This window comes from Tamandua tetradactyla, chromosome 21, assembly GCF_023851605.1.
Source record: "Tamandua tetradactyla isolate mTamTet1 chromosome 21, mTamTet1.pri, whole genome shotgun sequence".
NCBI lineage: Eukaryota > Metazoa > Chordata > Mammalia > Pilosa > Myrmecophagidae > Tamandua > Tamandua tetradactyla.
In genome coordinates, this window is record NC_135347.1 from 55,546,774 (window position 1) to 55,571,975 (window position 25,202).

Below are 25,202 nucleotides of genomic sequence, written 5' to 3' on the forward strand. Positions count from 1 at the left end.
CCCCTCCTGGGTTGCAAAGATAACTGTGAACATTTGGTCAAGGATGCGCCCATCCCCGGCAGACACCCCTGCGACCCACCCCCGGGTCAGACCCCCCTGCATCCCGCACTGTGCTTCACGCAGAGGGCCGGACCTCAAGCCCAGAACAGTGACCCAGTTTTGGTATTCAGCAGAAGTTTGAAAGTCAGTTTTGTTTTTGAAACTTAAAGATAATGAATTAAAAAGTTTACACTGTAGCGAAAGGGTTGCCTTTTAAGGAGAAGGGGCTTTTAAGGTTTGGCGGAGTGGTTGATATTCTTTATTCGTTTCTCTTTATTTCGCAAAATTTGACTTTGCGTGCGTCTGCCCCTAAGGCCAGCCCTCGGGCCGGGCGCTAGACTCACTCGCGGGTCTTGGGACGGGAGAGGGACCTCTCTGGGTGGGGCGGGACCGGGGTGTATAGTCTCTGCGCCCGGGGCAGTGACAGAAGTCTCCTGGGCAGCGGTGCCCAGAGGGCGAAGTGGTCTGGGCACTCTAAAGGCGTTCCTCGTTCTTCCTAGGGCAGAATCACAAGAGTTTGTAGAGTTTGGTCGCATTCAAGGCCCGGGTCTGGCGCGGCCGTCTGCGGACGCTGGGCGAGGCGGGCGGCAGGAGACGCGGCCGGGGCTTGGCTGCGAGCCCCTCTGCCGGGCGGCTCTTCCAGGCCACGAGGGAAGGGGGTCCCAGCTCAGGCTTCCAAGGCTTTCCTTTTAGGGAAGCACCTGTTACGTTACTAAACTGAATTAGTCAACGAAATAACGTTACTTAAACCTCTCCCAGCTCAATTTTCTTAGGTAAACATATCCAAAAGTAGATGTGAACCATTAAAATGATCCATCATCCACTCCCTATTAACGTATAACATTTTCATCTTTCTTAAAATGCTATTGATTTTAATATTCATTTTAAATTTATGTACCACAGGAAGGAAAAATGCTGCCAATTAAACTGACATATTGATTGTAAGAACAAACATTCCAATTTTAGGGTTGTGTTACTATCAAGAAAGGGTATCTTAGACTCAATGAAATGCAGTATATAATATAAAAACAAGGAATACATATGGCGGTTCCTCAGAAAGCTAAGTATAAAACTACCGAATGACCTGGCAATCCCACTTCAGAAGATTTGAAAGCAGGAACTTGAACAGGCATTTGAATGCTGACGTGCCTAGTGGCATTATTCACCATTGTCAAAAGATGGAAGCCACCCATAAACAAAATGGGAGATATATATATATATATACACCATGGAATATTATATATATTTTGCATCACTCTGTTGGGAGGTTTTTGATTACTGATTCAATTTCTTTACTTCTTTATTTCTTATTGAATCAATGTTGGTTGTTTGTGTGTTTCTAGGAAATTGTCCATTTCATCTGGTTATCCAATTTGTTGGTGTACAGTTATTCATAATATTCTCTTATAGTCCTTTTTATTCCTGTGAAATTGGCAGTAATGCCCCCTTTCATTTCTGATTTGAGTTATTTGTGTCCTTTTTTACTTTGTCAGTCTAGGTAAGGATTTGTTAATTTAATTAATCTTTTCAAAGAACCAATTTATGGTTTCATTAATTCTTTGTATTGCTTTTTAAAAAAATAATCTTTATTTCATTTTTTTCCTGCTCTATTCTTGCTATTTCCTTCCCTCTGCTCACTTTTTGTTAAGTTTGTTATTCTTTTTCTAGATCTTCTAGTTTGGAGGTAAGGGCTCCACTTTGAGACCTTTCTTCTAATTTAATGTAAGCATTTAGCGCTATAAAATACCCTCTCAGCGCTGCCTTTGCTGCTTTCCACAATTTTTGGTATGCTGTATCTTCATTTTCATCTCCTTCAAGACAATTTCTATTTCTTCCTCTGTTATTGATTTCTAGTCTCATTCCATTGGAGAAGATACACTCTATGATTTCAGTATTTCTGAATTTATCAAGACTTGTGACCTAATATACAGTTTATCCTGAAGAACAATCCACGTGCACTAGGAAAAAATGTGTGTTCTGCTGCTGCTAGGTGACACGTCCTATGCATATCTGTCAGCTCTAGCTGGTTTAGAATCTCAATTCTTCTGTTTCCTCATTGCTCTTCTGTATAGATATGCTATCCATTATCGAAAGGAGTGTACTGAAATTTCCTATTAATAATGAACTGTCCATTTCTCCCCCATATCTGCCAAAATTTGCTTTATACATTTTTGGGCTCCTCTGTTAGGTGTTCCTATATTTATAATTGTTTTGTCTTCTTGTTGAACTGACCCTTTTATCAGTATGTAGTGACCCCTTTTCTCCCTTTAATAGTTTTTGTCTTAACATCTATTTTAAGAGAGAAAAGCGCTCCACTTGCAGAGAGCCCATGCACCACCAAATGGGTTTTCTATCTAGAAAGGGGCAATGGCTGAGTGATTAGCTCAGCCTCACCTTCCTGTTGATGTTATTCTTAGAAAAGTGGGGAGGGCTGCTGTTAGAGGGAGTCATACTCATACTGGGCTCTACTTATTCACCCCCCCCCCCCCAGGGAAAAACTGTTCCACTTTCATCCGTTCTTTTTTTTACCAGATTTATTTAAAAACTAGTAAGCTGAAGGGGACTCAAAGATGTTTTAAAGTTCAATCATTGCAAGCATTTTCTTTGGAAAATCAGACTCTACAGCAGCTTGCTTAGTTTCCCATAATAAAAAAAAAAGGAAAAAAAATGTCTATTTTATCTGACAGTAGGGTTGTTTTCCCAGCTCTCTGTCTCTTACTACTTGCATGGTGCATTTTTTTTCTGTCCTTTTACTTTCAACCTACTTATGTTTTTGAATTTACGGTGAATCTCTTGTAAACAGTATATTGTGTCATGCTTTTTCAACCATTCTGCTAATCTCTGTCTTTTGACTGGGGAGTTTAATCCATTTATATTTAAGGTAATTTGATAATACAGGACTTTCCTTTGGCATTTTGCTATTTTGTATTTGCATGTCTTACGCCTTTTTTTTTTTAAACTCAATTCTTCTGTTAATGCCTACTACCGTATTTATTTGACTTTTTGTATTGTATTATTTTGAGTCCCTTCTGATTTCTTTCTGAATATAATTTTCATGTATTTTCTTTGTGGTACATGTGTTAAAATTTAACATCCTAAGTCTGTAACAATCATATTTTATTTGATACTGACTTATCTTCAATAGCATACAGATACACTGTTTCAATACCCATCCACTCTCCCTACTTTTTCTTGCATTTGTTACAGATTTTGTCTTCGTACATTGATTTCCAATAATTGATTTATCATTCTTTTAGTGCATTTACATTTTGCACCTGTAGGAAGCAAGAAGTGGAGTTATATAACAAACAATATGATACAATACTACTGGAATTTATAATTACCCATATGGTTACCTATACCTTTGTTTCTTTTTTGTTTTTGAATTTCTTTTTAATTAAAAAAATTACAAGAAAAAGACACAAGCATTCTTAAGATATGCTCATACCGTTCTACATATATAATCAGTAATTCACAATATCATCACTTCATTGCATATTCATCATCATCTCTTCCTCATTTTTTAAAGAAAGTCTTGCCAGATACAAAATTCTTGTTTGACAATTGTTTTCTTTCAGTACTTTAAATATTTTGTACCACACACCTTCTTGCCTTGTATCCGTTTGTTCTTCCTCCATGTTTTTCTTTTCTTTTTGAGTATATTGCGCTTCATTATTTTGAAGTTTCTGGCCAGTAAGTCCAAGTCTGGTCCTCACTGTTGTGGTTTCTGGATTTTTATCTTGTTCCTTTGGATGCGCCATCATTTTTTGTTTCTTTGCTTGTTTTGCAATCTTTTGTTGCACGCTGTACATTTTAATATTTTGAAGTGTTAACTCTGTAATAGACCCCTGGGTTATTCCTTAAATTCCTTAAATCCAGCTAGTGATATGACAGAGATTTTCTTGAATGCCAGGACCTAATCAAAACAAACAAACCAAGCAAAAAGCACCTATCACTCTCTTTGCAAATTGGCTCTGCTTTGGCTGGCGGTTTCTTTCAGAGTTTAGCCCTCCTCTCACGCATGTCTGCTTGAGGCAAATGGGAAGTACAGAATTCTCTGACTTATCTGAGAGCGTGTGGTACTGGAGCCAGGGAGCCTGCTTCTTTTCTTGGGCCTGTGTTGGACGGAGGCCTTAGGATTCCCCATTTACAGTTTACAGGGGTTTCAGTGGGTGCCCCCTCTACTCTTTGGAATAGACCTCTGCCCACTCCTGGTGCCTCTTTTGCGTCATTTAATGGAGGTAGTCCTTTGCTCCAATCTCATTGTTTCTCTGTCTGCAAGTGACTTCTCTGTCCTCAGGACAAACTCTAGGAGCTTGAGTCTGAGGTGGGTTCCCCAACTCAGGCTCTCAGAATTCTACCTGATAGCTTGGCGGGGACAAACATGCACCCCAGTATGCACAAGGGGACCACTGTGCTCCCTCTGGAATAGGGCCAGGGCCCCACAGTGGGAGGGCAGGCTGTCACCACCCTGTTGTGGAGGGCTGGGGGGACGCCAGCAAGGGCACTGGAAGCTTCCTTAAGGCTTTTGAAGCTATGTTTTCCTGACTCAGCACTTGTCCTGTTCATGCAGCCCTGAACTGTTTTCTGTAGCTCTGAGGAAGGTTGCTGTCTTTAAGAGTTGTTCTAGTTTGCTAGCTGCCGGAATGCGATGTACCAGGAATGAAATGGCTTTTAAAAAGGGGAATTTAATAAGTTGCTAGTTTACAGTTCTAAGGCTGAGAAATTGACCCAATTAAAACAAATCTATAGAAATGTCCAATCAAAGGCATCCATCCAGGGAAAGATACCTTGGTTCAAGAAGGCCGATGAAGTTCAGGGTTTCTCTCGCATCTGGAAGGGCACATGGTGAACACGGTGTCATCTGCTAGCTTTCTCTCCTGGTTTCTGGTTTCATGAAGCTCCCCGGGAGGCGTTTTCCTTCTTCATCTCCAAAGCACTGACTCGTGGACTCTCTGCTTCATGGTGCTGCAGCATTCTCTGCTCTCTCTGAATCTCTCATTCTCCAAAATGTTTCATCTTTTATAGGACTCCAGAAATTTACCAAGACCCACTCAAATGGGTGGAGACATGTCATCACCTAATCCAGTTTAACAACCACTCTTGATTAAATCACATCATCCAGGGAGATGATCTGATTACAGTTTCAAACATACAGTATTGAAAAGGGATTATTCTACCTTTATGAAACGGGATTTAGATTAAAACATGGCTTTTCTAGGGGGCGTACATCCTTTCAAACCAGTGCAAGAGTACTCTGTTGCTTTTGCCCCAGGGGGTTGGGCAGTGGCCACCCTCAGAGCAGCCCTCGGTGATCTGAAGCAGCCTCAGAGGCAGAGCTGTGGGATGAGGCCGCAGGCGCCCAGCATCTGGAGGGCTGCTTCACTGGCCAGAGTCCGGTCCCCACTGCTGCCTGGGGGAGGCGGGGGAGCCACGGCAGAGGGGGTGCGATGTGCCTGTACTTGTTGCAATTCACCAGCCTCTTCCCCCCAGCCCTGCCCGGACGCTCCTGCGCTCTGCAGTGTGAGTGTGTGATCCGGACACTTCCTGCCCGTTCAAAGGTTGTTCTGGCGGAGGGACTGATTCTTGGGGCTTCCTACTCCACCGCCTTCCCACAATCCCCTACTAAAGTTTTAAATGATTACCTTTTACTTAGTTATTAGAACAGAATGTACCTCCAGTGACAAGCAGAGGGCTGCTGAAGCAATGGCGTGCTTAAATTATTTGTGCCTATTATGAAGGTTCAAGTATCCTTTGGAGTGGGGCTAAGACAGTGCCGAAGGGGGAGAGTGGAAAGAATGAGGTCTGTCTTCCTCACTGCAGTAATTTCTAAGGATTGTGGATGGCTAACCTGGAAGCCACAAGAAGTTGGATCTCCCTTCAGAGACAATGGCCTTGGCATCCAGTGTGCACAGGTGTCACTTTCTGGACAACACCGTCTCACACCTATGGAATTAGCTTCTGCGTCATTGGCCAGCTCCTAGCACTGAGTGTGATGGCTATGGTCCCCGGACCATAGCTCTGAGAATAGTCTTCTCAGACACTGGGTCTTCACCTCCGCAGGGATCAGAATCAGCTGCTGTTCCACCAGCGTGCTGGGCCCCCCTCCAGTCTCTAATCCGGTGGGGCTGGGCTGTGGCCTGAGGATTTGCATTTTTAACAAGCTCGCAAGTGGGGCTGATGGGTCTCAGGGGTGGGGAAGAGAGCACAGTTTGAAAACCCTTGTTTTAGAGGAAGAAAGGGCTGGACATGACTCCGTAGAGTTTTGTCACTTTCTCTCAATAATGAAATATTTCAAGTATATAGAAAAATACAGGGTCTATTATTGACACCCATGAAACTGCCACCCAGCATTAACATATTCCACAGATGTTTGTGTATGTGTATGCATTCACACACATTTCGCTGTAGCCTTCTATGATCTCACTCTTGCCCACAAGTTATCTTCTTATCCCCATTTTTATACTTTTAGTACACTTGTATATTTCACAAATATTTAGTATTGTTTTTTCTATGTTTTAAATATCTGTACAGGGCAGCCCACAGTAGCTCAGTGGCAGAGTTCTCGCCTGTCGTGCCGGAGACCCAGGTTCGATTCCTGGTGCCTGCCCATGCAAAAAAAAAAAAAGATTTGTATAAAAAGTATCATACTGTAGGGATACTTCTACAACTTGCCATTTTCTAAATTTACCCGATTGATTTATCTAATTATTTCTTTAAAATTTTCCCTGTATATTTACGCTACATTTTATTCTTCTAAAAATATCTAGTTTGCAGTTTTGTATGCATTTTTATTCCTAGCTTTTTTGCTTTGATTAATCTAAGTTGTAAAATATTTTCCAATATCTGTCTTTTTGTTTTGTTGTTTATTTTAATGTCATTAATTTTTTGAACAGGACTTTTATTTCCTAATATTTTCTTTGAATTAACTCTTCTAGCTTTTTGAACTGATTGCTTAGCTTAATTTTCACCAATTTTCTCTCAAAGGACCACTTCAGCTCCATTTTACAACTTTTGATATGAATGTTTATGCAATTCAGAATGTAGCTTTTTCATTCATTCCATTATATCTTCTTCAACTCATACATTTGCAAGTTTTCACTGGCTTTTTGTGATTCATTCCTGATTTTGGGTCATGGTGTGTTTGTGTTGTTTAGTCCTGATACACTGCAAAGTGCCTGTAAAGTCTGTGTGCTTATTGAAAAAGCCAAGACAAATATTTCTACTTCATTTGTTCTGGTTAGTCCATACCAGAACTCCTTTTGCTGCTAGTTTTAGAACCAATGTGCACAGGTTCCCCAGAGTAGAAAATCCCCATAACCAAAAAAGGATAAATATGTCAATGTTCCTTAGGAAGGGCAGCCTCATTTTGCAGCTTCATACTGACAACACTTGGCAATTGGTTTCTGGTTTTCGTTATTTATTTCTGGTTGAAGTTGCTGGCACTAAACAGTAGGAGTCATTAGCTGTCCTGCCACAGTGTTTGTGGTATTCAGTAAAGCTTTACTTTAAAACAAACATTTGTAGTTGCCTGTTTGTTTAATAGCAGCCATTCTTATAGGTGTGAGGCGGTATCTCATTGTGATCTTGATCTGCATTTCCCTTATAGCCAGTGAAAATGAGCATGTCTTTATGTGCCTTTGAGCTATCTGTATTTGCTCTTCAGAAAAATGCCTATTCACATCTTTAGCCCATTTTATAATTGGATTGTTTGTTCTTTTGTTGAGTTGTATGATTTCTTTGTATATGCAGGAAATCAAACCTTTGTCAGATATGTGATTTCCAAATGTTTTCTCCCATTGAGTTGACTGCCTCTTCACCTTTTTGGCAGAGTCTTTAGAGGTGCAGAAGGATTTGATTTTGAGAGCTCCCATATATCTATTTTATCTTTTGTTGCATGTGCTTTGGGTGCAAAGTTTAGGAAGCTACCTCCTATTACTAGGTCTTGAAGATGTGTCCCTACATTTCCTACTAGAAGCTTTATGGTGCTAGTTCTTATATTTAGATGTTTGATCCACTTTGAGTTAATTTTTGTGTAGGGTGTAAGATATGGGTCCTCTTTCATTCTCTTGGCTATTGATATCCAGTTCTTCCATGCCCAATTATTGAAAATACTATTTTGTCCCAGTTCAGAGGATTTGGGGGCCTTGTCAAAAATCAGTTGACCATAGATTTGGTGGTCTATTTCTGCACTCTCAATTAGATTCCATTGGTCAGTGCTTCTGTCTTTGTGCCAGTACCATGCTGTTTTGACCACTGTGGCCTTATAATAGGTTTTAAAGTCAGGGAGTGTTAATCCTCCCACTTCGTTTTTCTTTTTTAGAATTCCTTTAGCTATTTGGAGTCTCTTTCCTTTCCAGATGAATTTGGTAGTTAGCTTTTCCAAATCTTCAAAGTATATTGCTTGATTTTTGATTGGTTTTTTGATTTTGATTGGTACTGTATTGAATCTGTAGATCAATTTGGAGAGAATTGACATCTTAACTATAGTTAGCCTTCCTATCCATGAGCAGGGAATGTCTTTCCACCTATTTAGATCTCCTTTGATTTCTTTTAGCAATGTTATGTAGTTTTCTGTGTACAAGTCCTTTACATCCTTAGTTAAGTTCATTCCTAAGTATTTGATTCTTCTAGTTGTTATTTTGAATGGCATTTTTTCTTTAACTGACTCCTCAGCTAGGTCATTTCTTGTGTATAGAAATGTTAGTGTTTTTTGTGTATTAATTTTATATCATGCCACCTTGCTGAATTTGTTTATTGACTAAAGTAACTTTGCTGTAGATGTCTCAGGATCTTCCAAGTATAGTATCATATGGATATGATATAGTATCATATCATCTGCAAATAATGAGAGTTTTACTTCTTCCTTTCCAATTTGGATGCCTTTTCTTTCTTTGTTCTGCCTGATTGCTCTAGCTAGAACTTCTAGCACAATGTTGAGTAATGGTGGTGACAGTGGCATCCTTGTCTTGTACCTGATCTTACGGGTAACACTTTCAGTTTCTCTCTCCATTGAGTATGATGCTGGCTATTGGTTTTTCATATATTCCCATCATCATAATGAGGTAGTTTCCTTTGATTCCTATATTTTGGAGTGTTTTTATCAGAAAAGGATACTGAATTTTGTCAAATGCTTTTTCAACATCTATTGAGATGATCATGTGATTCTTCCCTTTTGATTTGTTAATGCGCGTATTACATTAATTGATTTTCTTGTGTTGAAACAGCCTTACATTCCTGGTATAAAGCCCACTTGGTCATGGTATATAATCCTTTTAATGTATTGTTGAATTCGAATTGCTAATATTTTATTGAGAATTTTTGCATCTATGTTCATTAGGGAGATTGGCCTGTAGTTTTCCTTTTTTATAGCATCTTTACCCTGTTTTGGTATTAAAATGATATTAGCTTCATGAAATGAGTTAGGTAGAGTTCCTTTTTCCTCAAATTTTTGGAAAAGCTTGAGCAAGATTGATGTGTTCTTTCTGGAATATTTGATAAAATTCCCCCTGTGAAGCTATCTGGCCCTGAATTTTCCTTGTAGGAAGATTTTTGATGACTGATTGGATCTCTTTACTATGATTTGTTTGTTGAGAACTTTTATTTCTTCCTGAGTTAGTGTAGCTTGTTTGTGTGTCTCCAAAGTACATTTTTTATTCCAGTTAAATAAAGTGGACTCATTATCTTTTTTTAAAAAAAATTTTGTTGTGAAATATAACATACACACACAAAAAAGCAATAATTTTCAAAGTACATTTTCACTAGTTACAGATTTCAAAGTTTGGTATGGATTACCATTCCACATTTTCAGGTTTTTCCTTCTAGCTGCTCCAAGACTAGAAGCTAAAAGAAATATTATAGTGATTCAGCAGTCATACTTGTTTGTTAAATCCTATCTTTTCAAACTCCTTCTCCTGTGACTCTACTCCTACTCTATAGGGGTATTTGGGCTATGCCTATTCTAACTTTTCATGTTGAAAATGGTGTCAACAATATAGAATAGGGGGACAGGACTAGTTTATATTCTTGGAGAGGCTGGCCTCTCTGGGTTTCAGGACTTATCTGACCTAGGAACCCTCTGGAAGTGTAGGTTTCAGGAAAGTAAATTCAGTACATGAGACTTTTGTTGAGTCTCAATTACAGCCCTTGGTGTTCTTTAGGGTTAACAGGAATTTTAGATGGTGTACTGGTCTGAATCTGTGGCAGACCCCAGAAAAGCCATGCCCTTTGATCCTCATTCAATATTGTTGGGTGGGAGCATTTTGATTGTTTCCATGAAGATGTGACCCACCCAATTGTGGGTGGTAACTTTTGATTAGATGATTTCCATGAAGGTGTGTCTCCACCCACTGAAGGTGGAGTTGCTTGCTGGAATCCTTTAAAAGAGGAAACATTTTGGAGAGAGTCTCCTTTTGGTAGAGCCACGAGAAAGCCAGCAGACACCGCCATGTTCGCCATGTGCCCTTCCAGCTGAGAGAGAAATGTTGAATGTCGTTGGCCTTCTTGAACCAAGGTATCTTTCTCCAGATGCCTTTGATTGGACATTTCTGTAGACTTGTAATTGGGACATTTTCTCAGCCTTGGAACTGTAAACTAGCAACTCATTAAATTCCCCTTGTTAAAAGCCGTTCCATTTCTGGTATATTGCATTCTGGCAGCTAGCAAACTAGAACAGATGGGGTTTGGCAAACCATGGTAATTAGCAATATCTAGCTGAAGCTTTCAAAAGAGTAACCTCCAGAATAGTCTCTTGACTCCATTTGAATTGTCTTAGCCACTGATACCTAAATTTGTTTCATATCTTTTAATCTTATTTTGTTGACTTCATATGCAGTGCACTTTATTATCTAAAGATTTTATAATCTCTGAGAAACATTAGCAAAGCAATGTTTCTCATAAATATGTATGAGCTATTTTATTTGGAGACTGAATTGGGAGGATATTCCTTTTAGACTGAGATAATCAGTAAATGCCCCATTCACACAAATACTAACCTAAAGTAATACTGAACTCCTGAGGAGCTATGGGGTGGAAGGGTCTGTGTCCTTTTCCATTCACTGCCAGGACCCATCTCTGGGCCTCTGCCTCCATGCCTGCCACTAAAAGAGTCCTGCCAGACTCTGGCGCCTACAGCAGTGAGTGAGACACTGCCCTGTCCCGTTCCTCTCGCTCTGCCTTAATCTGTTACTAAGTCCTGGTTTCAGTGGCAGAGGCCATAAGGCCAATCAGAAATAAGACCACCCAGTGCTCCCCAGCATCTTTCACGTTCTGTGGTTTGCCTCTTGTAATGTTTGAGGAATACCACAAATCTCTTCTTAACCATAGTCAAAATTGTGAAAATTACAGCATGACTGGGGACTATGATTAGTGCCCAACCACACACACACACAAACACACACGTCTGTAGTTCTGGTCATGATGACGTAAGGAAGATGTTTCAGGTCAGACAAAGAACCCACTGTGTTGCTCTCTTTTTACCACAAACTTCCAGAATATTAAAGCATGAAAAGGTAGGTGTTCTCTTCTTCGGAGACCACAGGAGCAGATCCTTTGAGAGTAGAGTGCTCCTTAAGACTTTTTTAAGTTCTAGGTGCCGAAGTGGAGTGAGGCGAGCGTGGGCTCTCTCAGCCTTCCATACCAAGGAGCATTTCTGTGATAGTCGTAACAAACTACAGGAGTCAGCTATGCACAACTCCAGTTAGAGCTCTAATTGCTTGGTGTTTTAAAGGCAAAAAAAATTCCACCTAGAGAAAGAGCTGTGAGCCCTAGGGAGGAAGCCAGACAGGTGTCACTGGGTCTCAGGTTATAAGGGACAACTGTGCCCTGACTTGAGGATGAGCTAATCCACCCTGGGAGTGTCACCGGAGCTGGCCTCTGAGGTCTGTTAACACCTACTGCTCCCACTGGCTTTTCCTTCTTGCTCCTTTTCTCGGACACACGCTTCTTTCGTAATTTCTTCAATAATCTCATTTTGTGGAACAAGAGAGAGAAAAGGTTCACCACTTTCCTCGAGTGTGCTGGTATGGTTCAGGTGCTTTGAGGCTCCCTCAAAAATCTTTATTATTGCAAATGACATTTAAGTGTATCATTTGGAGCTGGAATAAGTTAAGACAATCTCTTCTCAGGATACTGTGAGAGGTTGACTTTTGCGTCCAAATACTGCTCACTAGTTTTGGCTCCTTTTATATGCCTCCAGTAAAAGCCTTCCCTAGAGCATGAAGAAGGAAGCTTAACCCACTTTCTACTGCCCCTGCCTCCTGCTCCCCACTTGGGAGAGGGAGGTTTATTCTCAAGGTGAAATTTGCCTAGATATTTATTTGATTCTTTTTGCAGAAATCTACATTAAGGCTAAATACATTAAAAACTTACAAGCTGTTGAAACAATAATATGTGGTATTATTTACCTCTTTGTAAAAAAAAATGTAAGAAAAAGAAAAAAATAAGGAAAAAAGAAAAAAATACGAAACAAAAAAAATGTATAAGCTCGAAATAAATCACTTACGTAGTGGCTTCTATTTTTTTAAATTAAAATTTTCCAAATTCTGTTGGTTCTACAACTGGATCCCATGTTTTGCCAAAGATGCATAAGGTAACCCAGTGGCTCAGTATTTTGTAGTCCCTGCGGAAAATAAAGCCAGTTGAGTGACCAAGTGTAACACACAGTGTTGGGGGATTCCACCCTGAGTCTGGATTACTATTGTGGTGTTTACTGCTCGACTTTCCCCATGAATTACTCTCCCTTTAAAAAGTAACAGGGTGGGCCACGGTGGCTCAGCAGGTAGGAATGCTTGCCTGCGATGCCAGAGGACCTGGGTTCGATTCCTGGTGCCTGCCCATGTTAAAAAAAAATAAAAATAAAAATAAAAAGTAACAGAAAAAAAAATGTAATTGGATCACCACTCCTATACCCTGCATTTGAACTGGGAGCCTGCTGCCGAGTTAGGACCTGTTTCCCAGGCTCTCTTGCAGCTAGTTGTGGCCATGTAATCAAGTTTTGGCCAAAAGTGTATTAGCAAAAATGACATGTGCAACTTCAACAAGATTGCCCTGGACTTGTTTCTCCCTTCCTGCTAGCTGGGAATCAGGGACAAGTATGGAGCCCCCAACTGGCCAGTCTGCATCCCTGGGTAATGTCATGGACCTGCTCACTTGACCTTGAGCTGCTGAGCAAAGACAGACATCTACCTTGTTTCATCCACTTAGTGGTGCATCTCTTTGTTACGCAGCTTACTCTCTTCCCTAACTGGTACACAGCTGTAGCTGCATTATTTCGTTTTTCCGATAAGCCCTACTAAGAACCACTGGATGGGTTGGATTGATTAAGACAATTTAAAAACCAAATTAATGTAATTAAGTAACATTTATTTTACATGAAACGATTTCCAACAAATACATTTAAAAACCATCTAGATACTAATTTTATTGCATTACAAAAACTTGAGAGGCACAATTGAAGTATTCAAGAGTGGTGTGGAAGGGAGGTGGCAGCCTGTGCTGTTTACATTGTTCCTTGGTCACGTCCAGGCTCTGGGGACAGTCCTGATGCGACGCAGTAGTGCACGTTCAGTTAGTCGGAATAAATCACATAAAATATATACTTTTATACACAAAGTGTTATTATATCGTCACCTTCAATTACTTATAAAAACTTCATTTTGAATTGCACAAAAGTTCTCTTTAAAACTGACAACTCCTAGAAGAGAGGGCTTAAAACTTAGTATCTGGTGAAAGAATTTATTACAAATAATTAAGTTTTCATTTCTCCACAGATTAAAAAAATCCATGAAGAATTACATTATTCAAGTGGGACATTTAAAAATCTTTCATAAGAAAATAAGTTTACATATTTGTCCCTAGTCAACGTAATTTGTTTTCTCCCTAATTTAAAAGCAAAACGATCACAGAATGTCTAAAGTTTTAAATCAGAGTACCTATACCACAGTACAATGTGGAAGTGTTTACATTAGTTCATTTTGTGTATCATTCTACTGTCGTACTGAATTATCAAAAAGGCACATGGGTACATTCTTCAGAACAGTTTTTGTCTTTAAAAAAAAAAATCACACACTTATAAGCAGTGACTTCAATCATGTTTAAAACAAAAATACTAAGCAAATGCATTTCCCAATTCAGGTGATACAGAATCCATGAAACTCCTTCCGGCACTTCATTTTCCATAGAATTTCTTGTTCAGCAGGTATATGAGAAGGTTTACATTCACCTTCACCTTATCAAACATTTTCATTACAGCTACTCCTTCGTATTGCATTTGAAGTAAATCCTGTAATTATAAGGAACATCATTAGATCTCAACTTCGACATTTCACTTTTTTTCCTTTTTTTTGCATGGGCAGGTACTGGGAAGACATTTCAAATATTTCAAAAACATATTAGACTTTATTATTGTTATTATTATTATTTTTTTGCAAAAACAAGATTCAGTTGACCTGATGACCTAGATCAGGGACTCTGAAACTTGTGTGTGCCTCCGATTCCTCTGGTTACAACAGGCGAGTTAAAACACAGACGACTGGGTTCCATCCCCAGGACTTTCTGATTCTGTGGCTCTGGATGGTCCCAAGACTGCATTTTTAACAAGTTCCCAAGCACTCTGAGAATCAGTCACCCACATGAAAGAAAATAGGTTTTAGGAATAGATAAGGACTGTCTGAATGAAAATCATTATCATTAAGCTAGTATCAGATGTGCAGTTAGAATGTCAAATTTTAATGGAAAAATTCAAAACCCACATACTGCAACCAGACAGGCTATATCCTTTACAGCAGCAGGGTTTCCTCAAGGGGGGTAAACAAGACAATTGATTGGGCAGCAAGAAGAATATTACAACTTGTATTAATTTATATATTTTTCATTATTTAAACTTTAAAATTTGTACACTTTTTATAAAGTATATTTTAGAATACAGCAGTATATATACTTTATAAATAAATATATAACATGTATTTATTTATATGTTGATATAAATATAGTGTGAGAAGTGCTCACCCTATTTACTGATGAAGTTGTGTGATCCAAGTTTGGGGACCACTGTACAAAAAGCAACTTTTTCCTGATGCTTCTGTCCCTCTATTGAGAACAGGCCTTGATTCTCAAGCTAGTCTCTCATTCTGTTTTCTGTTGCCAACATATCAACAAAGGAAATCAACTCTCTTCCTAAAATAAGTCTCTAATCACACCAGCCATATGTGTGAGATTAATCAGTAACATTTCACAATAACACGAAACAGGACACCTTTCTCAAATAGAAGCTACGTCCTTGAACTGCCCTGAACTAACAGGTCTCATTCTTTTGTTTTAACTCGGGAAACTTCTTGGTTCTTAATGTTAATGCCTGGTGTCTGCAGCGAGCAAGGCCACTGGCAAAAGTTAGGACTGTTCTTTGTGCAAACTTTGCCTTTTACCAGCTTCCTCTCAATCACATCCACTTAACTAAATCCCTATTTTATTCAGATGTGCTTGTCAAGAATGTTTCCATCAATTGACACACAGTGGAGACTCCCTTTTCTTCTGGGAAAGTCTTAGAAAGAGATGCAAGTTCCTAACAAAAGGAGATTTTCCAGCTTTTATTTAATAGCTCTAAATACTTTTATATTATCTTGTCTAAATTTTTCAAACTAAAAACATGCCTTAGGAGAACTGCTATGTTTCAAGATTTATCATCTAAAAGCACTTTAAATTCCAACAATTTGACAAATCACAGCTTTAAAAAATCTGTCAGCATTAAAAAAATGAATATTGGCAAATAAGGCTTGCATTGGTATTCTGCCGAATTCCATTATTGTCATGAAGAGTGCAAGGCGGGGGAGCCATACCATAAACCTGCTTCCGATTGCAGAAATCTCAACTTACCTGAATATCAATCTGCACCTTTTCCATCTCAACACCCAGAAATTTTGATCGTATGTCAAAGATGCCCACATCTTCAGTAGATATGATATCAAATGTAACATTTTTAAACCTAATAAAGAAAGGAACATTTACACATGTGGAATTATGAATATACTCTGAAACCTGAAACAAATTAATGGAAACTCCAAGTCACCATTCTCAGTGAATGGTTTATTGGAAAAATCCTAAGGAAGTCCTCAAAAACCTTTCATCATCTTTCCCACATGGTCTCTTCCCCAAACACTAGGCCAGATGGCTGTTGTTGAGAGTGTAGCTCACAGAGCACCGCAGCAGGTTCTTTATTACAAAAGAAATGCAAGATTGGTCCTTGTTCTTATGGACCATCAAATACACTTGGAGAAATACGAGTTACAGAACAAGAGAATTTAATATGGATCTGTACTGTTGACAAGCCAGCTGAATATTTCAGAACTTTTACAGAAAGTCTGAAAAGGAAGAGGCATTTTCTCTTAGTTGGTATAGTCAAGAGGTTTCATGGGTAGATGGTCTGGAGAGAAGCCGGCCTTGAGGGCAGGCAGGAGTTTGAGGTGGGGAGGGACCACTTGGGGCCTGGCATGGGGTTATGGCGCAGGGTTTCTGTATCTTCTCCTCCCCATATATATACTAACAGGGCACTGTCAAAAATGGCTTTGACCCAGGAGGGGCTGCCACACAATTCTCTGGCTCTGGAATTAGAAAAAAATATTGGTATGGGTTGAATTGTCTCCCCAAAAGACGTGTTTTTAAGTCCCAACTCTCAGTTCCAATAATACGGCCTTATTTGGAAATAGGGTCCTTTCAGAAGGAGGTAAGATAAGGCCTAATTGGATTAGGGTGTACCCTAATCAAAATGACTAGTGTCCTTATAAGAATAAAACTGGACACAGGCAAAGAGGAGAACAACATGTGACAACTGAGGCAGAGATTTGCTTGCTGCCAGCCAAGGAATGCCAAGGACTGCCGGCACCACCAGAACCCAGGAGAGGGTCAGGGGCCAGATCCCTCCCTATTCCAGAGGGAGCATGGGCCTTCGGACATCTTGGTGTTGGATTTTTAGCCTCCAGAACTATGAGACAATAAATTTCTGTTGTTTGAAGCCATCCAGTGTGTGGCACTTCATTATGGCAACGAGGAAATGAAGTCAGTAATTGTTCTGCAAATGTAGACAACTGTCATCTACCGAGTCTGAAAGAGAATTCTTCACTCTGAATGCTAGGATTCGGCTCTTTTGGAGGGAACTTGGAAAGCTCACAAATCTGAACACATTGGACAAGCTGTGGGAAACACAATCACTCAGTGGTCAGCATTTCATATGACCAATAGGGAAAGACTAGAGATTATTATACATTCTTTTACCCCCTGTCATCTTTAATCAAGGATAAGTTTACTACTATTATTATTTTGTAGTTTGGGATCTTTATTTTCAGAGTGGCCCACTTAGAAAATCCACATAGCCATAATAAAGGCAGTTAAAATTAGTAAGAGCTTATTAAGGTGAATAGATAGATATGTAAAGAATTGATATCTTCTCTATACCAGTAATAACAAACCATTGTAATTATAAATGAGAACAAATCCTATTCTAATAACTACAATGTTGCCTTTCTTTCCAAAATTTTAATTTGTATTTAGTTATAGAAAACACATCACATTTGTCATTCATTTAGCCAATTAATCCAAAAAAAAGTGAAATACTATGATTGTAAGTATGTTAATAAAATAAATTCTTTTAGGGAGATACACAAAAATGCTATTTTCAGCAAAGGGAAGCTTTGATAGTCATAGGCTGCAGGAAACTGAAGAAACGAGAGGCAGACTTTGTGGGAACACTCAGCCGGCCCGGGTGTCCTTGCCGACACCGCGCCACACTTACTGGCTTGTCTGGAGGTCTTCGATGTCCAGCAGAACTCCCTTCTCGTGCAGCTTCGCTGCGGTGTATCGCACAGGCTTTGCTCTCTTCGGTCCTTTGGGTTCTCCCTTTCCATCTAGTTTAATTGACCTCCGAGTATTCCTGACGAAATAAGAACAAACCATCTGTCATCATCATGCCCGACTGAGACACTCCCGGGAGCAGACTCCACACTTCCCCGAATGCACCACTGTTCAGACCTGGCCTCCACGGCAGTAAGGGTACAGCTTTTCATTTTGTGATAGTAGGCAACCACCTTCCCTACGTGATAAAACCTTACTAGTCAACTGTTTTCAGGAAAAGCTATTTTTCAAGAGGCTAAAGTATGAATTGCAGACTGATATTTGTAATAAAAATCACATCTTAACCATTTCTCAGGCACACTGAAATAAATCACTATCTTAGGTAATTTCACAAGTACTTTTGATACAATGAACTTGAATTGTGTACTCTTAAATAGAGATATCAACAGGATGGCTTAATGTACTTAGCAAACATTTATTTGCAGATGGCACTGTTCTAGGTGATTTACAAATTATTATCTCACATTGACAGAATTATGTTAGAGGAACATGATGTATGCAACCTACTCTCAAATCTTTAGATAACAGGCAGACAGACAGGCAGACAGACAGAAAAAAATGATATATGTCACAAAATGCTGACAGTTGATAAATCTGGGTATCTGTGTGACAGGGTATATTGGTTCTATATAATATTTAGGTATTATTTTTGTAACTTCCCTGTAAGCCTAAAGTTATATTTTTTTAAAGTAAAGCAAATCACCAACAATCTTATTTCTATTGAAAATTAGCTTGACCAATTTCATCCCCACTCTAGTCATAGTGTAAAAGTAAATTACAGGCCCCAAGAAAATGAATGCAAATTCAGAACCATTGCAGCACAAATAAATGAGGCTTATATTTGGTTATTTCCCCTTACCAAATCTTCTTAGATAACATAATTAATTTTTCCATACAGCATTATTTTCTATGGCCAAATAGACTACTCAAGAATTACCTGAAAACATCAAATTGGTAAATAAGATTTGATTAAATACCGACTAGTCTGACGAGAACAATTATGAGCATTCATTAATAGTGATTATACTACATATGAAAACCTATAATTTATATGCTAATGCATAAGAAAAACTGCCAAATTTTGCCTTTTGTGCCAATGACTTTTAAAAATCCCACAATTTTAAATCATTAAGCCATTCTGTACAGTTAGCAAATATTTGGCATTATTTAATATAAACATATAAAATATCGTTTATTATAAATATTCACAAGAATTTTTAGTTTTAATGATTTTTTAATTAGAGAAGTTGTAGGTTTACAGAAATTTCATGCATAAAATACTTGAAATATAGCACTCCCATATACCATCCTTATAACAGTGTTTTTAGAACATTTTTGCCAAAAAGGACACAAGGAATAACAAAAGTGCTTCCCCTGTCTTAATGCTACTTGTTTAAAGCATCAAGAGGAAGCCACTCAAGGGTGGACCACAGTGGCTCAGCAGGTAAGAGCTTGCCTGCCATGCCAGAGGACCCAGGTTCGATTCCTGGTGCCTGCCCATGTTAAAAAAAAAAAAAAAAGAAGAAGCCACTCTACTTCCAATGCTGAGGGGGAATTAAAAAGTTTCTAAATTAATTTCTGGCTTTTTAGTTCATAGTAGAAAGCAACAAAATTGAGCATCTAATTTTAAATTATAAAATAAAGCAAAACATTTACTTTTAAACCCAATCTGACCCAAGAGCCTGAGACAGTAGAAGAATTAATAGCTCTTATAACTGATGACATTGTTAACCAACATGAGACTATTTTAACTTACTTTCTCTGTAAGTTGTCTAGGCAAGTCTTTATGTAGGTGTCATAATAATTAATTTGTTCCTCATAAAATGCTGCCTTCTTGTTAAGTGCATTCAGGGTCTGCTGAAGTTTTGCCAACTCAGCTTTTCGAAGTTTACGATAGATTCTTTGATTTCGAATATCCTAAAACAATGAATAAAAGCCAAGATATGAATAGGAGAAATTTGTTTTACAATGTTGTCAATTTGGGGCAAGAAGAAGATCAAATGGTAACTATTTTTTACTTCAGAACTGGAAATTGTCCATATTTCATTTTAAGAGACTTGCTAAGGTTTAGTTTTTTTTTTTTTCTTGATGAAAAACCAGAGAAGTAGTTTTAGAATAATCATACAGTTTGTTTAAGGACAAAGGATGTTTAAAGGGGGCACAGAAGACTTTAACAGGAACCATGCAACGTCTTCAGAATATTTTGAACATTTCCTTTGAAGAACACCTTCATACTGAAAAGGCTTATATTTAATTGTTGCACTAGTTTTAGAAATAAGTTTAAAACAACAAACTGTTTAGTCAATATTTCTCAAGGTTTACTAAAACAGTAGGCTCTCAAGACTGGGATTTCAGTAGATTCCTAGAATATAAAATTGCTTAAGCTGCTTACAGTTTATGAAGGCTATGCAAAGGTTAAGCATAAAGATATAAGACTGATTTTGTTGCAATTCTAATTGGCAAGTTATGAAAAATGTTTAAGAAAATGTTGGATGTTTAATTGTTTCCTTTGTGGACTAATTAAAAATCACTTCCCCAGAAATCTAAAGATATCCATAGATAGCTATAGATGTGGATATATAGATACAGAGATCTATGTCTATCTTTACATATCTATCTATATATATATTCACATATTAAATATAGCTTTATGCACACACACAACCTTAATAGTCTTCATTAAACAATCTAATTTTGATGGAAACCTTCATAACAGTTTTTTTTTCCTTTTGAAAGGAATAAATTTTTCTACTTCATACTCCCAAAAAGAAATATTTTCCACCCAAAGCTGTAGAAAGAAATGTCATTCCCTTAAGTCACTCTAGGCTCAGAGGAATAAGCTTTCAGCCAGGATAGACTAAGTTTCCACGGAGGGACAAAGCTGCGTGCATTTCCCTCTCAGAAGGCAAGCACGTTTTTTTTTTTTTTCTGATTACTTAACTGCCTTTAACTTGTAGACCCATATTAATATGCATGCTTTGGTAAAAAGGATGAAATGTCCTTTTTAACCTAAATATATATTTCCTTATCCTTGACAAACAGATCTCAGCCACTTCCTATGATGTTTCCTTTGTCCCTGCACTAATTTAAGATCCTTTGCTCAGGAAATTTCTCAAGTGGGAAATACGGGGTGAGAAAACAGAAAGTAACACTTAAGTCTGCATTTAGGCTAAACTGCTTGGAGACAAGTTCTCAGGGACATAGAGTCACCACCTCAATGACAGGTCCTAAGAGCACCTGAGTACTACTTAGAAGAGAACCTCCTAAAAGTGTCCTTGGAAAACTAGTAAGTACCATTGAAAGGCGTAGCCTAAACTTGTCCATTACATTTCCTGCACATCATCTATTTTCTGGTGTGTTCCAACTCTCCTAATGACTTGGGGGAGCTGTGATTATTCTGTTACAAGTCATCATCAACTGCTTAGGAAACTTCTGAATATGTGTAACATTGCAGAGGCAAGGACCATGCCTGTACATCTGCGAATCCCTTACACTGCCTCACAGCGTGCCCAGCAAATGTCTGCTAAGTGAAGAAGAATGAAAATGGTTTCAAAAAACCTTGGCAATCTCATTGAGAATGTCTTGGTATTTATTTTTGGATGACACATGTCCAGTTTGTTCCAATGTCCGAAGATTCCTCTGGATTTTCCTCTTCTTTTGCTCAAAAGGCAAATGAGCATCTTCAATCATTGACTGGCTATGCTTCATTTCTTCTGGAGTTCTGGATTCCATGATCTCACGGTTCAGCATGTCTTTTGTGTGATTTATTTCCTGAAAAAGAAATATTAAGATGCTGATTTTTCTCTGACCTTTCATCTCACCTGTTCAGGAGCTACACAAAGCAAGTGAATGTCAAAATTAAAGACGTCCTCAAGCCACAGCCAAAGGACGAGACCCAGAACAAGATTTTCATGTGTTTCGAAGCAGTTCCTTTAGAAAGAATCACTTCACCTTTCTGAGAAACACAGCAGTAAAGGGAAAGTCCAATTCGGGCAACCTTCTAAACAGCCGATTAACTGCCAAGGTGCCACATCGCGTCAGTAATGGACATAGCGCTAAACTGCTGCTTTGTGGTTCCCTTGGATGATCAGGCTTCAATGTCTGGAGAGTCCAAAACTACTTTCTACATTAAAATGTGGCTCTGAGAACCTGAGCATACAGAATCCGAATAACCCTGTCACACTTCGGCCGCATTTATGGAGATTCACAAGCCAATCCAACAGACCGTGGGGCATCGGAGACTGCAATTCTGAAAATGGCATCATTCTCAAACTACCAACTCTGAAAAACTCACTTGCTTTCTTTGAACTGAAAGACATAAGAATATTTTGGCACATCAGCTATCAAATATGTGATGATAAAATGAAATTAATGAATATTATTTTGACAGCTTGTTCAAGAAAATAATAATAAAAAGACACTGGTGATCTGTTCATTTCACTGTGGGAGACTAACCCAACTGGTGAGACCTGAGGCTATAACTGTCAGATACAGTAACATTATACAGGCCAACATATGCGCACGAGGACAGTTTACAAGGCCAGCAGTAAACGGTAATGGCAGAGGCCAGCATGACTGAGGACTTACTGTGTGCCAGGTGCTGTTTTACCTACTCAACTGGCTTTGACACATTTAATCTCATCTGTGAAGGTATTACTGCTATTATTCCCATTTTATAGTTGAGAAAACCGAGGCTCAGAAATAGTCTAGGCGCTGGTTACATGACTAGGAGGTGGCCAGCAGGACCTGCCCCCAGCGGTCTGTGTTCTTAGTCGCTGTATTACATTTGGGCGATAAAAATGAAATATTCAATAAGGACTAAAAATCTCTTATAGTAAATTTATTTTTACTAGTTTGAATAGTAAAAAAAAAAATAGAATATCAAAATTAGTTTGATATTCTACTAACATTGTTTAAAAAATAGTCATCCATTAAAAAATATCAGATAATTTGATATTTTCTTTTGTTAAAAACTTTGACAGGGTAGTTCAGTGGTAGAATTCATGCCCGGCATGCAGGAAACCTGGGTTCGATTCCCGGTCCATACACTTCCCCAAAAAACAAACAAACAAATAAAAAAATCCAACAAATGGTGCTGCAATAACGAGATACTCACATGGAAAAAGAATGAAATGGGACCCCCCCCATACAGCGTACAAAAAAAAAAAAAGTGAAAACCTTGATAGAAGGATTAGTTGGCAATGGATTAAATTAAGAATGATTTAGGAAAATTATCTGTATCTGCTGGAAGTAACTAATTAGACAATTTTGTTTTCTTTAGGGAGTGTTCATCCGTGGTGCTAAAACAAAAACGACATTGAAATTAATTCAGAACTGAACAACGATGGATTTTAAAAGATGCTGATAAAAATTTTAATGCAGAATTTTGAAACTTCAGTAACTTAGACCAAGATAACGGTGCCTTGACCCAGTGGGTTCCAGATATTTGCTTCTGAAGCGTTTGGATCACAGCTCCAAAGTGTGACGACACTTGTTTCTTTCAGTTAGCAAATACATAAGATAGGAAAAGTATTTTTCTACATCCTATGAACCAGATTATCTCCTAACCAATTTTCCCACCTATCCACTGCGTGGTAAAGCTTATGACGAACATTCTGAGGCTTTCAGAGACCCAGAGTTATCTTCCAAGCCCAGGACTAAGTTACATTCAGCATAAATGCAGGGCTGAGTTTTCGCTTTCATTCTCACTGGTACTCCGTGATCAAAAGGGCTGAGCTCGGTTGAACAGAGGAATAGATAAAGTTCCTTACTTCCAAGTGAGATTGTTCTTTGGGATAACAGTAAACATTTGGCATGAAGATTTAGTAAGAAAATAAAGTCAAGTACTATTGGACTTATACTGTTACAAATACACATTACCTGCTGTGCCGTTGCTGGTGTCTCTAGGATCTCTGTCAGTGTACCGCCTGGCTGGCTTCGGATCACGTCGATGATCAGTTTTTTGGTCCTGACAAAATAAAGGAGAGACAGGCTTTCAGCCAGCAGTCCCGATGCACAAAACTCTGCTTCTCCTGAGAGAGTGCACACACATGTGCAAAAAGGAAGCTTTCAGAGATAATCCCTTAAATTAACGCATTCTTGCAGAAATTAAGTGCTTCCTCAAAGGCTCCCAAAAGTTTGTGAACACTTACAGTCCACACATGGTGTACACTCAGCGGCTCACAACAGCATCGCATAGCTGTATATTCATCACCATGATCATTTTTAGAACATTTGCATCACTCCAGAAAAAGAAATAGAAATGAAAAAGAAAAAACTCAGACATGCTGTACCCCTCCTGTTCATTGACCACCAGCACTTCCATCTCCCCAATTTATTTTACCCCTATAATTTTTTTTATCTATATATTTTTTTTACTCATCTGCCGAGTCTACTTTTTGATGGGCAGGACAGACAGGGGTGACTGACATGACTACCACTGCAGAGGGTGCAGGAATGACATCTAATATTCCCTTTTCTTGTCTCTAAGAGCATTTAAAATTCTGAGCTTGCTTAGTGCAACATCAGCCTTCGGGAGCCAGACTGACTGCTACCTTTCCATGAAGAGAAAGTTATGACTGAAAGAATGAGGAGCCTTCGGGCTGTTGGCTGGAGTAGAAGCGAGTGGGATGGGTGGTCACTGGCCTTGGGACTGGCCGAGGGACTAACCATTAGGGCTGGGTCTTGTCTTCAGGGGGTAGAGGACAGAAGAGTTGCTTAGCAGGAAGCTAAGAGCTAGAAAACTCTGGAATTACACAAATTATGTTTGTTCAAGTCTGTTTTTACTCTGGCAATTGTCTCTTTCTTTGTAGTCCGGGTTTAGGAACACATTTAAAAAATATTTAAACATAAAAGGCAGTGGTCACATTTGCTCATTTTTACGTAAAATGGGAACAGTCATCATAAACTACAAACACGCCCAACTGGTATCTGAAGTTTCTCTTATGTTGCATTTCACTCTAGTTCTTTTAAAGGCACTCCGTGATATTACTGGATGATGACTGTTTTCCCAAACGGCAGCAGGAAATAGGCACACAGCATGAAAACTGGAATCAAAAACCTTCTTCACATTTTAAAGCACAAGGGAAACTGCTCTCAAATGACACAGGAAATCCTCAAAGTTAACGCCAAATATGTGGTTTTTGAAGATAGAAAAAAAAATCCAATAAACCATCTACAAACATTATTTTTCTCACTTCCTACTTGTTATGAGTCTTCAGAGAGCAGAAAGATTCCAGTGTAGCTTCCTTTCCCTCCTTTCC

The 25,202-nt window shown here is 38.8% G+C and overlaps 1 protein-coding gene across 4 annotated transcripts in view; it reads right to left on the bottom strand.

Annotated features, from left to right (window-relative positions):
• Window positions 1-13,380: 13,380 nt before the first annotated feature.
• Window positions 13,381-25,202, bottom strand: part of IQGAP2 (IQ motif containing GTPase activating protein 2) — a 312,092-nt gene continuing 300,270 nt past the window's right edge. For all 4 annotated transcript variants that reach the window (XM_077139395.1, XM_077139392.1, XM_077139393.1 and 1 more), the window contains 6 exons: window positions 23,821-23,908; window positions 21,499-21,711; window positions 19,697-19,857; window positions 17,822-17,959; window positions 15,910-16,018; window positions 13,381-14,320 (listed from right to left, as the gene is read on the bottom strand). In XM_077139395.1, coding sequence (XP_076995510.1) covers window positions 14,207-14,320; window positions 15,910-16,018; window positions 17,822-17,959; window positions 19,697-19,857; window positions 21,499-21,711; window positions 23,821-23,908 — 823 coding nt within the window. In that variant the 3' untranslated portion in view covers window positions 13,381-14,206. The remainder of the gene's footprint in view (window positions 14,321-15,909; window positions 16,019-17,821; window positions 17,960-19,696; window positions 19,858-21,498; window positions 21,712-23,820; window positions 23,909-25,202) is intronic.